This window comes from Ictalurus punctatus, chromosome 4 (genome assembly GCF_001660625.3).
Source record: "Ictalurus punctatus breed USDA103 chromosome 4, Coco_2.0, whole genome shotgun sequence".
Lineage (NCBI taxonomy): Eukaryota > Metazoa > Chordata > Actinopteri > Siluriformes > Ictaluridae > Ictalurus > Ictalurus punctatus.
Genome location: NC_071284.1, coordinates 13,814,396 through 13,831,007, shown reverse-complemented (window position 1 = coordinate 13,831,007; position 16,612 = coordinate 13,814,396). Strand labels below are relative to the sequence as shown.

Genomic DNA, 16,612 nt, shown 5'->3' with positions numbered 1-16,612 from the left:
AAAACACACGGCCAAGGCAACAAAGGAGTGGCTCAAGAAGAAGCACATTAAGGTCCTGGAGTGGCCTAGCCAGTCTCCAGACCTTAATCCCATAGAAAATCTGTGGAGGGAGCTGAAGGTTCGAGTTGCCAAACGTCAGCCTCGAAACCTTAATGACTTGGAGAAGATCTGCAAAGAGGAGTGGGACAAAATCCCTCCTGAGGTGTGTGCAAACCTGGTGGCCAACTACAAGAAACGTCTGACCTCTGTGATTGCCAACAAGGGTTTTTAAACCAAGTACTAAGTCATGTTTTGCAGAGGGGTCAAATACTTATTTCCCTCATTAAAATGCAAATCAATTTATAACATTTTTGACATGCGTTTTTCTGGATTTTTTTTTTGTTATTCTGTCTCTCACTGTTCAAATAAATCTACCATTAAAATTATAGACTGATCATTTCTTTGTCAGTGGGCAAACGTACAAAATCAGCAGGGGATCAAATACTTTTTTCCCTCACTGTACATGTTTATGAGGTTGTCAACACCAGATCATTAATATATAGAACTTTCAGTCCAGCACTGTAAAAATACCATGGCGTGGATTCCCTTCGTTTAGCATACAGAGAAAATATCTTTCTTTAGAAATGTATTAAAATTAAACAATGAATAAAATATATGGTAGCACGAGCCACGGTCATCTCAACAGCACCGTTAAAACAGTGTCATTAACAAGAAAGTGTAAATATTGCACTACTTATGAGTTAACCTGCCTCACTTTTCTTTTATAGCACAGTACATCTCACAGCACATCTGACTGATCAAAGATGTTGATTAATTTTCTATAACAGCAGTTCTATATATAATAGCACTGGCTGTAATTCAAATGATAGGTTTATATGAATGTGCTTGTTATAATACGTTATTACACTACACTATTGTTATACAACCTACGTATTTCTGTCTCTTCAGTTTCATCCCCAGTTAGTGTATAGTATATACAGTATATGTCCAGTTTCCTTACATTTCTACAAAGTGAATCTCATAGTTCTTTCTGTAATTTTACCAAGGTAATGACATGATCAGAAAAAGTTGGATTTATCATAAAATTTGCTTTGGTTATTGTCACTGTTTGTTGGACTATCAGACCAATAAAATATAAAACTTTTCTAACTAGGCTAGTTTGCTGTCTCTACCCAAGGGGACGCACAACTGTCTAAGCTATCATTGTATGGGTTTAGCTCCTACGGTTTCATGCAAAGTACATTACATGTCCTTATGCTCTGCTCATATCACGTTCACGTAAACTGGAACTCATATAGACATTTTACACATATAGACATCCTCATACAAAATTATGTTATATAACGCAAATAACAATTTTATTGACATCAGTAACTGTAATTAAATTCTATAAATTAAAAATGTAATGTGTTATTGCGTTATCAGAAAAAGTAATTAGATTACAGTAATGCATTACTTTGTAACATGTTATACCCAACAGTGGTGATACATTTAAAAAGAGAACATACACAACCATAGTGATACAACCTAATTAATTGTGTTAGCGAATTTCTTGCTCCTTCAAAATTGTAACACCTTAATAAAAATAATAAAACAAAATGAACGTTTTTTTCCCTTAGGAAAGTGGGTCATGACTGTCATATAGATTTTGTTGTTAGATAAGCAGATCGTTGAGGACTGAATGTGACTATGCAGTCTAGGAAGCATTTCAGATCTGTGAGCTTCTTTTCACAAGAGACACGATTAAACTGGGGCGCTGTCACTCAACATGGCTGATGGCTGCATATGATTGGCTGTTTAGGTATCAAGAGATTGCAGGTGAGGGGGGTGAGCCATATTGAGTAATATGACACATTAATGCAGCATTGTATCTAACAAAGATTCTCAGTTCAACTGCCAGCTGAACCTTCCAATTGGCATGTGATTAGTGAGACAGAGTGAGAGAGACAGATAGAGAGTGAAGGCTTTAAAAAATATAACCAAATAGAAAGAAAATGGGAGGTTCAAAAAGAGAATTACGCGCAGGGATAACATAACAATACAGTTCCCTCCAAAACTATTGGAACGGCAAGGCCAGTTCATTTGTTTGTGCTATACACCAAAGACATTTGGCTTTGACATCAAAAGATGGATATGAGACGAGAGTTTAGGATTTCAGCTTTTATTTCCTGGTATTTACATCTACATGTGTTCGACAACATAAAACATAGAACCTTTTGTATCAGACCACCCACTTTTTAGGTGAGCAAAAGTATAGGAACAGATACGACTTGAAGTAAATTACAATATTTGGTTGTATATCACTTGGCTTGCAGTAACTGCATCAAGCCTGTGACTCATTAACATTGCCAAATTGCTGGTTTCTTTTTTTTTTTTAATGCTTTTCCAGGTATTTACCACAGCCTTTCTTTTTTTGTTTGTTTTGAAGGGTTTCTCCCTTCAGTCTCCTCTTTAGGATGTGAAATGCATGCTCAATTGGGTTAAGGTCTGGTGATTAAATGACCAGTCTAAAACTTTCCACATTTTCCTCTGATGAAGTCCTTTGCTGCATGATAAAGTTCCTCCTGATTCATTTGGATGCACTGCTCTGTAAATTGGCAGACAAAATGTTCCTGTAAACTTCTGAATTTATTCTGCTGCTACCATCATGAGTTACATCATTGACAAAGATTAGGGAGCCCGTTCTAGAAGCAGCCATGCAAGCCCAAGCCGTGACACTACCACCACCATGCTTGACTGATAAGCTTGTATGTTTTAGATCCTTTCATTCTCCATAATTTGGTCTTTCCTTCACTTTAGTAGAGGTTAATCTTGGTTCCAGAACTTTTGTGGCTCATCTCTGTATTTCTTTGTGAATTCCAATCTGACTTTCTAATTCTTACTGCTGATGAGTGGTTTGCATCTTGTGGTATAGCCTCTATATTTCTGCTCTCAAAGTCTTTTTTGAACAGTTGATTGTGATAACGTCACCCTTGCCCCGTGGAGGTTGTTGGTGATGTCACTGACTGTCGTTTTTGGGTTTTTCTTCACAGCTCTCACATTGTTTGCCATCAGCTGTTGTTTTCCTTGGCCGACCCATTTGGTGTCTGTTGCTCAGTACACCGGTATTGTTTTTTTTTTTTTCAGGACATTCTAAATTGTTGTATTGGCTATGCCCAATGCCCAGTGCCTCTGACTGATTTTCCCTCTTTTCTCAGCTTTAAAATGGCTTGCCTTTCTCTCATAGACAGGTCTCTGATCTTCATGTTGGCTTATCTTTTTTAACAAAAAATGCAGTATTCACAGGTGAAACTGAAGGCTAAAACCAAGAGTAGCTGTTCAGGGCTATTTATTGCTTAAACAATCAATCTAACAGGATACACATATGTAACAAGAAACACCTGTCAGTCACATGTTCCAATATTTTTGCTTGCCTACAAAATTTGCTATGTTCTATGTCGTTTAACACATCTAAATATAAATACCAGGAAATAAAAGCTGAAATTCCTTTGATCATTTAATCTCCACCCAATTGACAAAAACAAACGAATTGATCTTGCCGTTTCAATAGTTTCGGAGGGGACTGTATGTGAGAAAGAGTGGGGTTTAGAGAAATAAAAAGACAGAAAGATAATACTTAGTCGGTTAGATATGATAAGATATGAATTACCTCCTCTAGTTGGCATGCTTTAACCACTCTGCTATAGCGGTATTCTTCATAGATCAGCCCGAACAGGATGTTGTCTCGGATGGTGCCAGGCATGATCCAGGCAGTCTGGGAAGAGTAGGAGACCCGGCCACTGTGACGGATTTTTCCTGAGGAAGGGACCAGCTCGCCCAGGATGGTCATTAACAGGGAGCTCTACCCATACAGAAGATAGTATAGGACAGGTCAGAGATTGAGGTCTCACCTCAGACATTAGAGCACTCATGAAATAAGTGAAGTGTTTCTCTCTTTCATAAAGAATCTAGTATCTTACTTAGAATATTTAATTGAAAAAAAAATTAATCAAGAGTGTAATCCTACCTTTCCGGATCCTGTGGATCCAGCCACTGCCAACATTTCACCCTTCTCCAAGTGCAAGCTGATATTCCTAAGCACAGGTGTTACGTAGAGGTTGGTGAAGAAGAGTCCATCTCCATTTGGATAGCCATTCGCTTTGTTCTCTTGCTTAATCTTCTCAAAGAGCTCACCAATACCCTGCCATAAAAGAGAGTCTCTCAAACATAGCACACCCCTATACTGTTATATGTCCCTATTATAATATATTTGTGATTATTATAATTCTGTGTCCGGCTGAGAGATATTGCTATCACTGTAGTTAAAACCAGCTGAATTTAAAAGGAGTCGACAACATCCCATGCCACAGCATGCCATGTCCAGAACTGGAAAATTAGATTTACTAACTAGTTAAAGCTGTTATCCCAACCTGTGACTGAATCATATTTTTATATGACAAATATAACATGATTGTTATAGCTACTGTAAAAAAAGAAAAGAAAAAAGATCATGTTAAATGCAATGGTTTCTCATAGTAATGGGAAGATTGAACTGTTTATTTCATTTTTATTGTCACGTACAAGGTTAGACACCCTACAAAAGCACACAAAAAGCTTGTGCTATTGTTGTGTGCATTTTCACTGGAGCAGGGGTGTGAGAACTACTATGAAATAGAGAAGTGGGTGTGACTGGCTTAATCATTGACTTCTGTCAGGAAATGTTGAATTTCTTATTCAAATGGGGCGAGACAACAGCTGACAAAAGGACACGGTGATTAACCGTCTCTTCCCACCGTTTAAACTGAGTTTCAGTGAAGACCTGCTCACACTGCTTACAGGAAGAGAGGCTGAGAATTAGACCCCCCGACATTCACACTGTCACGCAAACAAAAGTTATTTTCACTATAAAGGCATGTGTAAAATAACATGGAGTCATATTTTTAATAAATACAAATTCCAAAGTATTTGGATTTCCAAAGTATTTCCATTTCTTTTTCCATTTAATATATCCAATGCTTGTCAGATTCAGGGCAAGCACTGCAAAATGTTAGTGTTTTGAAATTTTCAGATGGACAGAGAAGTCCACTGAAAAGACTACCTCATCCCAGGAAGCTGTGATGTTTTCAAGTTCCATGTCTGTAATGCTGAGGTCATACTCCATCAGTTTGTATTCTTCTTTGCTAAGAAAATCCTAAAACAAAGAATAATGAATAAGGTTTGAGGCACATTTTTGGATACAGTCTGAGATAGAAACCGTTACCTTGGGGCTTGTTTCAGGACAGTACAAACAGTTATACAATGATACAAAGAATCCGCCATGCTGTGCAGTTTTGAGCAGTGCTGAACCACAGCACAACAGGTCGTGTCTTTTTGGTTAAAAGGTTGTAGTGTGAATAAAAGCTGCCAGTTTAGGCACTTTTGAAAATGTATTGTTACACACACCAAGCTAAGACAACTACTATCAGTTTCACATGGTCTAGGAATCACTGCAGAAATCCTCATAACTATCCCCTTTTCTGTGTTCTAGATATTTTAATAAATAGCTTTGCACTACAAAGACAGAAGTGCATACTGAAAACAACTGCTTACTTCTTTGATATTTTGATTCCACAAAATCTCACAATTTAGGCCTCAAACAATAACCATAAACCAATGTTGCTCATACCAACCATGCCACAACTAAAGCATGGGTAATTGAGCTTGACACACATGTCATATTAGATGAACATTCTTTACCTCAATTTTCCAGATGAGCCTGATGGTGTCGTACCACATCTGGATAGAAGCAGGCAGCTGGCGAGTGACGGTCATGCGCAGCACCATGCAGTATGAGAGAGTAGTAAAGATGCGTCGCACGGTGATGTTTGTGGTAAGGGCTTGGGGCAGCACTGCTGCCATGATCACCCATATAGCAGAGAAGAAGTAGGCAGAGCTGTAGAAGTAGCGCAGCGAGCCGATCTTCCTGGTCAGTTTTACTTCATCCCTGAAAACAGACAGGATGAAAGCAAAACAAAATGCTTTAAATTTCCATTGAGCTCTGAATTCACTGAATAAAACTGAGCATAAGAAGAGAGCTGGCATCCTGTTTAACAAGAAATTAGCTATATCGCATCACACTTTTCACAAATGATAATAAATGTACAGTAGGTGTCAGTAGTGTTGAAAAAATACAAGTGTAATAAACAAAGGCTGAATTAGCTTAGGGAAAGAAATCGTTTCTTGCTTACATTTTCAATCTTTTTTTTCACTGTAGGAAATACTGTTTTGGTCACATTTTATCTTACTGTCTGATATTCTTGATGATGGTCTCCATGATCTCCTCCCAGCCATAGGCTTTCACTGAGTGCAGATTCTCCATAATCTCCGAGGTCAGGGCAAGACGCTTATTAGTAAGCAGTAACCTTTTTGCTCTTATTTAAAAAGACAAAAGAGAGAATACATTCAGGTTGGAGAGGGTCAATGATTTTTTTTTGGTCATCTAGCTGGGCACAGACATTGAATTTGTCTGAATTGAGCAAAGCTGAAAGATGCTAGCACCAGCTCTTCCCAGCTATGTTTACATTTCTCAAAAGCACAAGGCAAACCAAGGTCCTGATTAGATCACAAGATCTAAGCTAACTGTTCTAACTAATCGAAAAGCCCAACCAGCAGCAGACTTGAGTGGAATGTGGGTTTTGGTGGGAGTGATGTAATGAGATAGTAGAGAAAAATGTACAAATCCAAAGCACGAATCTATGCGGTACAACAAATATGAATAGGCGAAAACTTACTGGTAAGGTCCCATTTTATGAGAAAGACAGGCTTGGATGACTCCCAGTAGGGAGACTGCAGCAAGGGCACAGAAGCTGTTGAATTCTATGAGTTCCCAAATTAGTCCCACACACAGGATACACTGCAAAGGAGATATCCATACAAAGTGGGCCATGCCCAGGCTCTGTACAGCAAGCACAGTTTCTGGTTAATTTTCAGCAGACTGTGAGGTATGTTATATAGTCCCATCCAAAAATATTGGAACAGCAAGGGCAATTCTATTGTTTTCACTATACATTGAAGACATTTGGTTTTGAGCTCAAAAGATGAATGAGACGATAGATCATTTCAGCAAATTTCAGCTTTCATTTCCTCATATTTACATCTAGATGTGTTAAACAACTTAGAATATAGCAAAAGTATAGGAACAGTCTTAAAGTAAGTAAGTTGCTTTGGATAAAAGCGTCTGCTAAGTGAATAAATGTAAATGTAAATGTAAAGTAAATTAAAGTAAATAACACTTAATATTTGGTTGAATATCCCTTGCTTCCAATAATTGCATCAAGCCGGTGAACCACTGACATCAATAAAATGTTACATATTTATTTTATGTTACTTTTCCCTGGCTTGTACTGCAGCTTCTTTCAGTTGTTGCCCCTGCCCGGTGAAGGTTGTTGGTGATGTCACTAACAGCTCTCACAATGTTTCTGTTTCTGCTGTTGTTTTCCATGGCCAACCTGTTCCATGTCTGACTGTTAGCACACCAGAGTTTTTTCTTTTTCAGGACATTCCAAGTTGTTGTATTGGCTATGCCCAGTGCTTGTGCAATGCCTCTGATAGATTTTCCCTCTTTTCCCAGCTTCAAAATGGCTTGTTTTTTTCCCATTGACAGCTCTCTGGTCTTAATGTTGGTTTATCCTTTCTAATAAAAAATGCTGTCTTCACAGGCGAAACCTATGACTCAAACCAAGAGTAGACATTCAGAGCTGTTGATTCTTTAAACAAGCAATTTAAGATGTAAATATGAGGAAATGAAAGCTGAAATTCTTATCTGTCGTCTCATATTCATCTTTTGACCTCAAACCCAAATATCTTCAACGTATAACAGAAAAGAATCAATACCGTTTCCCTGGCAAAAATAAGAGAGCAGTAGGATTGAATCATAGGTTGCATTCAAATATACCTTTGTCTAAAACGCAGTTCAAGGGAGAAATTAATTACTGACGCTATTATGCAATATGGAGTCTTGGTTTATTTCATATAATTGGTAAGTGCATAATAGTCTATGAAGCTCAAAAACAGTTTAAATTGTCAACTTATGTAATGGTCACATGAGAAAAATAGTATGTAATAAAGCATATGTGGCTTTATTCCATTTTGTTGGCTGCCACACAATTAATCTACAGAAGAAACGAATATCTATCTGTCACTTCACAATGCACCTTAGTGCTACCTTTTAGACACATAAATACACACAAGCAAGGACAGGTCTGAGTGGTTGTTAGCAATAAAAAAAAAAACACTCAAATCTACAAAAATGACATTCTCATCACATTCAGTACATCATTAGAGGAATTGTGGGGCATTTGTCTTAGAACTACACTTAAAAAAAGGCTACATTTGTGTATGTTCTCTGAATCAAAAAGTTTCACACCCATCACATTTAATACAGGTGATAATTGTCTCAGAGAACTTGCAATGTGTATCAAAATTCATCACCCTGGCTCAACTTTCCTGAAGGGCTCTAAAGTTCAACCTCCTTTGCTTCACTTGCACAGTGATGCACAGCAAATTCTGATATGAAATGTTTTACCTATTGACTTTTAGTTGTGAAAATGTGTGTTTATTGTCGACTATAGTGAAGCAGGGCACTAAATTGAGTGCAAAAGTGTAACATGCGCACTAAATATCAGTTTTAGAGTAACATGTGTACAGGCAGTAACCAATAAACAGAAAAACAAAATTCTACTTGTACTTGCCTGATCAAACTTGCCCAGGTTGGCTGACATCAGGCTGACCAGCTGCCCTGTACTGATCTTGTCCAAAACTCTACTGGACAGCTTTAGTGTCTTAGGACCAAGAATAAAGAAAAATCTTTTAGTCTATAACCTAACAGCATACTTTCTAAACAACAATGAACCAGCAAATCCTAAATACAAATACATGTTGATATTCAACTACATTTGAGCTTACTGCAGCATACCTTTTTATAAATTAAGCTGAAAAGGGCAATGCGGATCTGCATGCCCAGGTGGTGCAGCCCAAACATGGCGGGCTGCAGCAAGAGGAAGCGGGTGATAAACAGTAGGCCTAGGCCTAGTGCCAGAAAGTAGCCCTGTTCTCGCTCTGGCTCATGGCAGGGGTCGAATGAGGCGATGATTCGGCCCAAGAGCTGCGGCTGCACAGTTTTTGTGGCTTCCTGCACAAGAAATACGGGAATGTGAGACTAATGACACCTTGATTCCACATAATGATCTAATTCTCATAATGTATAACAACATGCATGTGTTGTAATATCTAGCCACAAAATGAGTCTAACATAAACAATTCGACAATATAACACAAACTTTGAATTACGCACAGGAAATTTCTAGTGAATACTCTACCAGAATACACACATCATTACATGCTGAACAGTGACTATATTGCTACTGTATTTTTACACAAACTTTGGCATTTTCTACATGACCAATGACAACAAGAGGATCACTCCATTGAAGGTACTGCTAGGCACATGAGCAGAGTCACACATACGTGTGAGCTGCACCCTCAATAGCCTGACGACTCTGACGCAACCACAGAGGAGCAGCAGATTGCCAGCCACAAGCTAGCACTCATAATATGCATATACATTCAGACTTCTAGACTTTTTTTATTTTAGCACATGTATAAGCATATGCACAAGTTCCTGCATTTCAGATAAAGACAAAAAGTGACCGAGCATATAACATTAAGTACAAATTTGCACATAATTACACGTTTAGACACTTACCCCTAAATAGAGAAGGATTCCAAATAATATAAAGGGTCGAATGAAGCATCGTGAAAGTGCTCGTAGGAGACTGGGTTTTTTCTTTGCTGATATAACTTCTCTGTCCCATTCTCTGTGTGTGGAGATACAAGAAGCCCAAAAAGAACAATTAAACAGCTCTCCACATCCTCCCATCCACTGTAAAACTGGTGGAGTCCACATTGTTCAGGACACTCGTACATAACCACGGTGATTTTGTTCACTTATTAAACACAGCAAAGAGCCCTTCACAAACAGAACACTGCTCCAAGCTCTTCATTGTAGAAAAAGTTCACATTCTCACAAGACGCGTGTGTTTGAGGAATTAAAAATACTGCACACCATCTATTACCCACTAGGGGCTTGGCACTTTAAAAGGTCATTCTTGATGCCCATTAAATTGGCACCCCAGCTCAAGCAAACATACTGTTGGCTATGTGAAACATTGCATGCAAGGGGTTTTACTGGAAGAAGCAAGGTGGCATTTACCCTGTTACCCTGAAACACCACATTAATACTTTGACTCAAAGGCGTGACATTTAAGCCTTTAGACGTCTGGGGAAGACAATAAGAACTGGAGCAATGTGTCCTGTTAGCAGTTCTTCATGGTGTAAATATGGCCAAGTTTAAGTTTTGAGTCACACCTCCAGTCCTTCATCCCATCACTGAATGAAGACGCACTAAGGATACTAACAGGAACTTTACACTAAAGATTGCAACAAATTACAGAATATTTCACACAAGACCATTTTTTTTTTTAAGAAATGTAGTGTCGTAATAGCAATTTGTAAGGGGAAAACGAGCACTTTTTTCTGATTAGACTTCCAAAAACACATGTTCTTTATTCCACCATGCCCAAAACTTTTAACCATCGTAGACATACCCTCAAAAGGTACAACGGTATTTCACAAGGTCCCGTAATGTACCGTCATACTTTCCTGCAGCAGTTTTATTCCTCAAATGTTTGTCTGTACCATGAAATCCCTATATGTTATTCAGCATGTGCTTGATATAATTACCTGGGCTCTCACACTTCAAAAAAAGGAGGTGTGATTTACATCCATGAGGATTGGATATGAAGGTGTTGAACACATGCTACACATAGTCAGTGATCTACAAATTATATATGCAGTGCACTTTTGGAAATCTCCCACATTTAAATGAGCCCAGCATGCAAGAATGGCGTGTTGAGAATACAAACTTTTCCAGACGCTCTGCAAGCACGTCCGCAGCGTCCTGCGATGGAGTCTGATACACATCTGATGTCTTCAGCTTTTTCCTAAAACCCTTTCGCATAATAGGGCTTGTCCACCTGCAAACAGCCAGAAGAGACTTGTTATCAATAATAATGGCATGGGCCTTGCTCTTAATAACTGATGCATCTGCATCAGTGAGGTTTGTTTATGTATCATTCAGACATTAATCTCTAAAGCTGTTACACATTTTCCCCCCCACACGGTAAGATTAAATTGTCAAATTACTACTTCTACCCAGTCGAACACTTGGTTTTAATCGAACACTGTGAATTTCTCTGCATGCCATCTCATGCCATTCACATGAAGTATAATTCAGAGTGGTTTAATGATCATGTTGTTACCCTACATTTGATGTGAACTGTATATATGAATGAATGTGAAGGGGTTGTTGTTTTTTTCTAGCAGATTTTTGATACAACAAACAGATGGAAAATTTTCTCTATTTAAAAAAAAAAAAAATTGTACTAAACTGTACATGTTCTTGTTTCCTTGTTATCTTTCACCTGAAAATGTGGATATATTGTACCTTTAGGTATTTAAAATTGTAATGGGTTATAGAGGAAAGTTTTAAAGGTACACCACCTACACCTTTCATAGGTAAAAGCTACACGTTACAAACGACAGACCCTTGAGTGGACCTACTACAGTTTAGTTGTATATTTCTTTTCTGACAGTGTATAGACTAAGAGAAATATCTACACTTGTGTTAGAGTGTCCAGCGGGACAGTAGGTGTTAATGAAATACTGTACGCATTACAGTAACTCTCTATGTGATCATTGCAGTTGGAACTTACCAGAAAAAGTATCTCGAAAGGAAGCCAGCATCATCCACAGGTGATCGCTGCATCCTAAAATAAGCCCAGGAGCGACTCTGTTAAACATAGAAGGCGTGCCGCTTGTACATGAGGAATCTCTTCACACACGTTCCTCTCCACTTTCAGATTCGGTGTGTTATTATTAAATAAACTCTTCGCCGAGGAGTCGCTTGTGTGAACGAGGCGTCTGTCGCCACACTGAGAAGCTTCGAGTGAGCGCGCGCGCCTCGCCTCGCCTCAGTCACAGCCTAGCACAGGAGCCAGTAAGAGATTTACACTCTCCAGCTCTCCAGTCCGAGAAACCACGGTCATGTCACTCCTACACGGACAGGCTTTAAAGAGATGACCATTGTTGGGAAAAAAAAAAAAGCAGGAGGGGGGTGATTATATTGTGGGAAAACGGTAGACAAACACGTGAGGTAGCGTTCACGTGTAAATCATATAACAATGAGAGGATATCATTCATTCTCGTGCAGAATATCAATAAAGTAAAAAGATGAACAGTATTTTTCAACGTTGTGGGTCATGGACATGGGTTAATTCTTACATCCTGTACAAATCCATCAGTGATGGGATCAGGAATGAATTTAGGTGGACAACACACTTAAAAGTAATAAAATAATAATAATAATAATAATAATAATAATAATAATAATAATAATAAATATGAACCACCCCATATGATTAACAATGTAAACTTCACAAATATAGCAGACATTAGCTGAGGCGATGCTACAGGACAGGCAAGGCATGCAATGTTTGGTGCTCTGAAAATTAAGGCCCCTGAGACTCAGATCTCTTAAGTCTAAGAAAATGTCCACTGTCTAAAACCAGGAACCTCAAATCAAATGCGCAGAGCATATATTAGGCTATTCAAACATCTTTAGTAAGCCCTTTTCAGGGTCATGGTGGATCCAGAGCTGATCCCGGATACATTGGGTGTGAGGTGGGAATACACTCCAAATGAGGAGGTGGGAGGAACCTGGAACCTGGAGGAAATTCACATGGACACAAGGAGAACAGGTGAAACGTAACATTTTCACTAATTCAAGCTCAGGATAGAACCTGAGACCCTAGAGCTCTGAGGGAGCAACACTACCTGCTGCAGCACTGGTCATTGCTGCCTTCTCAGCCTTACTGCCAAAGCTAGTATGTTAGGAAATAGTGGTGCTGTTTATTATCCAGTGTGACATAATGATTATTTAGCAAGTTGCAGAAGCATTGGGACTACACTCAAAGCTGACATCCATCCATCCATTTTCTATACTGCTTGTCCTACTGGGGAACCTGGAGCCTATCCCAGGAAGCATGGTGCACAAGGTACACCCTGGACGGGGTGCCAATTCATTGCAGGGCACACTCACATAGGCTATACATTCACACACCCATTCATACACTATGGACACTTTGGATATGCCAATCAGCCTTACCATGCATGTCTTTGGACTGGGGGAGGAAACCATAAGTTTTACAATGAACCTTCTTCTTGTCAATAACCATTTTTCATTGCATATGATTCTTTGGAGATTAAAGAAGTTCTTTATGCTTCATTATAGGTTCTTCAGTGCAGTGTATTGGTTCTTCAAGGTATCATCTCTTACCAGGTTAAAGATGCCTTACCAGGCATCACTCTTAAAAACCTTACTTATGACAACCATTATGACAACCATGGTTCCTTGTGGCACTGCTTTGAAGAACCATTTCTGGTTTCTTTAAAGCACCAGTAAATAGATAGTTCTCTAAAGAACTTGAGGATAAATTGTTCTTTGTGCAACTTAAAAGGGTTCTCATATGACATCAGGCTGAAAAGCCCTTTTTGTTTCTAATTGGAACCTTTTTAAGAATGTACGTTACGATTTAATTGTGGGCTTCATTAAAAAGGACAACAAAAAAAAAGCATCTCCCTATTACATTTACAGCATTTGGCAGACACCCTTATCCAGCACAACTTGCAATTGTCAATTTTTTTTTATACAATTGAGCGTCAAGGACCCAGCAGTGGCAGTTTGGTAGTCTTGGGATTTGAACTCATGACCTTCTAAACAGAAGTCTAACATCCTAACCACTGAGCTACCACTTCCCATGTCCCCTTATCTGGGGACATGAGATCTTCATAGTAGATATTCATAGGGTGGTATACATAAACAACTGCAAATGCAGATGAAACAGCTGAAATTTCATTCTGAGAGTTACAGTATAAATAAAGTTACAACAATTATAACATTTTACACAACACTTTAAATGAGCCCATACTGGCATGTTTGTTGTCAAGAGTGATCATTAATAGAAATCAGATTAGTTATATGGATTTATGGATTAGTACTGGAATTGTACTGCAACTGTCATTATTTCATTTTTACAGTGATTGACACTGGATTACAAGATAAAGAGAGATGTTGATAAGTAAATCATTTTCTTAGTAATTAGTAATTATGTGGGATATATACAGATAGTCTGGTAGAGTTTAAGTGCTACAGCCTGGCCTTTAATAGATGTCAAAACAAGATTAAATCAGAGCATATTTCACCTAGCCTACTGTCACAAAGTGTGACTTATAGTGACTTATCTGCTGACATTTGGCAAAGTAGGACACCTAAGCTCTGGTGTGTTTATTTCTTGTTCTAAAGATTGCAAACAAGATTGCTAAACATTCTAGCAGAGTTGTTATGTGACAGAAATCACATGATTTCATGAGTGTCATGTCACATTGGAGGCCAGGGAAATCCGTTTACAGGAAGCCCCCCCCCAGAAAAGCTGCATGCATAAGTTTTGACCAGGATATAATTTCTTTATGAAAAAAAGCCCATTGTAATATATTCACCTAAAATATGCATTTAAACTGTGAAAGTGTTTTTGCTTTTTATTGTCCCACTTTATGAAATATTTTTTTCCGCCAGAATGTCTAGCTAGATTTCCTATTTAAACAAAAGCAATACTCATTTTAAATACAAGTGTGTTCAGTGCATAAAAGCTGTTATAGTACAACAAATACTGATGAAAATATGCACAACCTCTAATTAACTCAGTAAAATAAATTGCAGAGTAGAGTGGGAACAAAAGGTAATTCAAAGAGAAGTTTACAAAGAAATTGATGGGGGGGGGGGGGGGGGGGGGGGGTGTTTGAATAAAAGAGAGGACTAGGAAGTTAAATCAATGGACCAGGAATTGGTTTCACAAAACATGTGCTGAGGTTAATGGTGTGATCAATGATTAAATATATCCCTAGCATTCGTTAGTAGGAAGAGTTAATCTGTGACACTTATGTGTAGCCTAGTTCACATATATTTAGCCTGGTTCTAATGTTCAATGTGTATACACAAATACATCTAACATGCAATTCTTAATCTGATTCATTCAATCATTTATCCTTACTAACCACTTTACCCTAGTCAGGGTTGCAGTAGAGTGGAGTCTATGCCAGGAGCACTGGACACAATGCAAGGACACCACACACACACATATTCATACTTAGGGAAAATTTTGCATAACCAATCCAAGTATGGACATTAATCCAGAAAACCTGCAAGAAACCCATGCGTACAGCACATATGAAACTCCATACAGGCCAAGCTCAGGATCAAGGCGGGGCCCCTGGATCTGTGAAGTGTCACTGCTACTGCTACACCTACATGTTAATTTATGTATTCAGAAATTATGCCTCAATCTGCTCCCTAGTTCAGTAGTCAGGGCACTTATCAGGGAGTCGGCCATTTTAAGGGCTGTCTCAATCGCAAAATCCTTCCAGTGCACTGAAACATTCACACCCTAAAAAAAATCCCACAATGCACCACAAAAACCATTGAGCATCGATGCTCACTGTTTTCCCTTATTTGAAATGACGTCTGAAGCCTCTCATCTCAAAAAATAAATAAATAAATAAATAAATGAAAAGGGGTGGGGGACGACGACAAATTCTCAACTTCACATACAACTATAAACTTCTCAACTATCAACTTCATCTACACATGTCAGTAGCTTGTTATTGCTGTTGTAGCTCTCAAATTATTACTTACGTTAGCGATTTTTTACTTTATTTGACATTCTATATAGGGTTTGTTTGCGTTTAATGACTTTTAAGTGTTTAATGATTTAAAAAAAAAAAATCTAATAGCTAATGTATGATCCTGCTTGATGTACCATGACAGAAATGCATGTGATTAAGCTAACAAATTTATATTACATATAAAACTGAAATATTTTTTAGTTTTTCATTTATGGTGACGTTTTAGAACGCGAGCATGTAGCCATGTCGCATGTCGGAAATTGAGCTGTGTAGTAATGCAGGGTCCTTCCACGTGCCCGAACTCATGTACACTATATATTGATTCACAACCTAGGGAGCTAGGGAGCTAATCGAGACACACCCAGAGCATCTCTATTGAAGAAAAGGGTTTTATTATTTTTAAAATGATGTTTGAGTAATCTGAATAGAGATCCAATGCTAAATAAGGCATATAACCTTTAAATAAAATAACAAGTGAAATAAAACAATACTTGTATATAGTAAACCAGTGTTTTATTTTTCAGTGGAAAAAATAAAACTAACACCTATTTATTTTTGTTTGGTAACAGAAGCCTGGGCTGCACAAATTAGTTTTATCTACACTTATAATATTCTAAATCTAATAAACGTGTCCCAGATACTGAAGTGTGTTTTCCCAAATGATAAAATACAGACGTCACTAAAACTGTAAGATGTGGCTTCATAAGAGTATGCTACGTGCATTTGATCTTGTCATGTGATTAGTAAACATCTGGGGGATTTTACAAAGCTCCATCTTGTGAGCTGAATGGTTTAAATT

At 38.2% G+C, this 16,612-nt stretch overlaps 1 protein-coding gene across 1 annotated transcript in view; it reads right to left on the bottom strand.

Annotated features, from left to right (window-relative positions):
- cftr (CF transmembrane conductance regulator) overlaps positions 1–12,129 on the bottom strand; it is a 30,071-nt gene extending 17,942 nt beyond the window's left edge. The window contains exons 1-11 of the mRNA XM_017466445.3: positions 11,790–12,129; positions 10,941–11,051; positions 9,722–9,833; positions 8,933–9,148; positions 8,709–8,798; positions 6,750–6,913; positions 6,264–6,389; positions 5,716–5,962; positions 5,078–5,170; positions 4,007–4,180; positions 3,650–3,841 (exon numbers count right to left, since the gene is read on the bottom strand). Coding sequence (XP_017321934.1) covers positions 3,650–3,841; positions 4,007–4,180; positions 5,078–5,170; positions 5,716–5,962; positions 6,264–6,389; positions 6,750–6,913; positions 8,709–8,798; positions 8,933–9,148; positions 9,722–9,833; positions 10,941–11,051; positions 11,790–11,842 — 1,578 coding nt within the window. The 5' untranslated portion in view covers positions 11,843–12,129. The remainder of the gene's footprint in view (positions 1–3,649; positions 3,842–4,006; positions 4,181–5,077; positions 5,171–5,715; positions 5,963–6,263; positions 6,390–6,749; positions 6,914–8,708; positions 8,799–8,932; positions 9,149–9,721; positions 9,834–10,940; positions 11,052–11,789) is intronic.
- Positions 12,130–16,612: the final 4,483 nt, after the last annotated feature.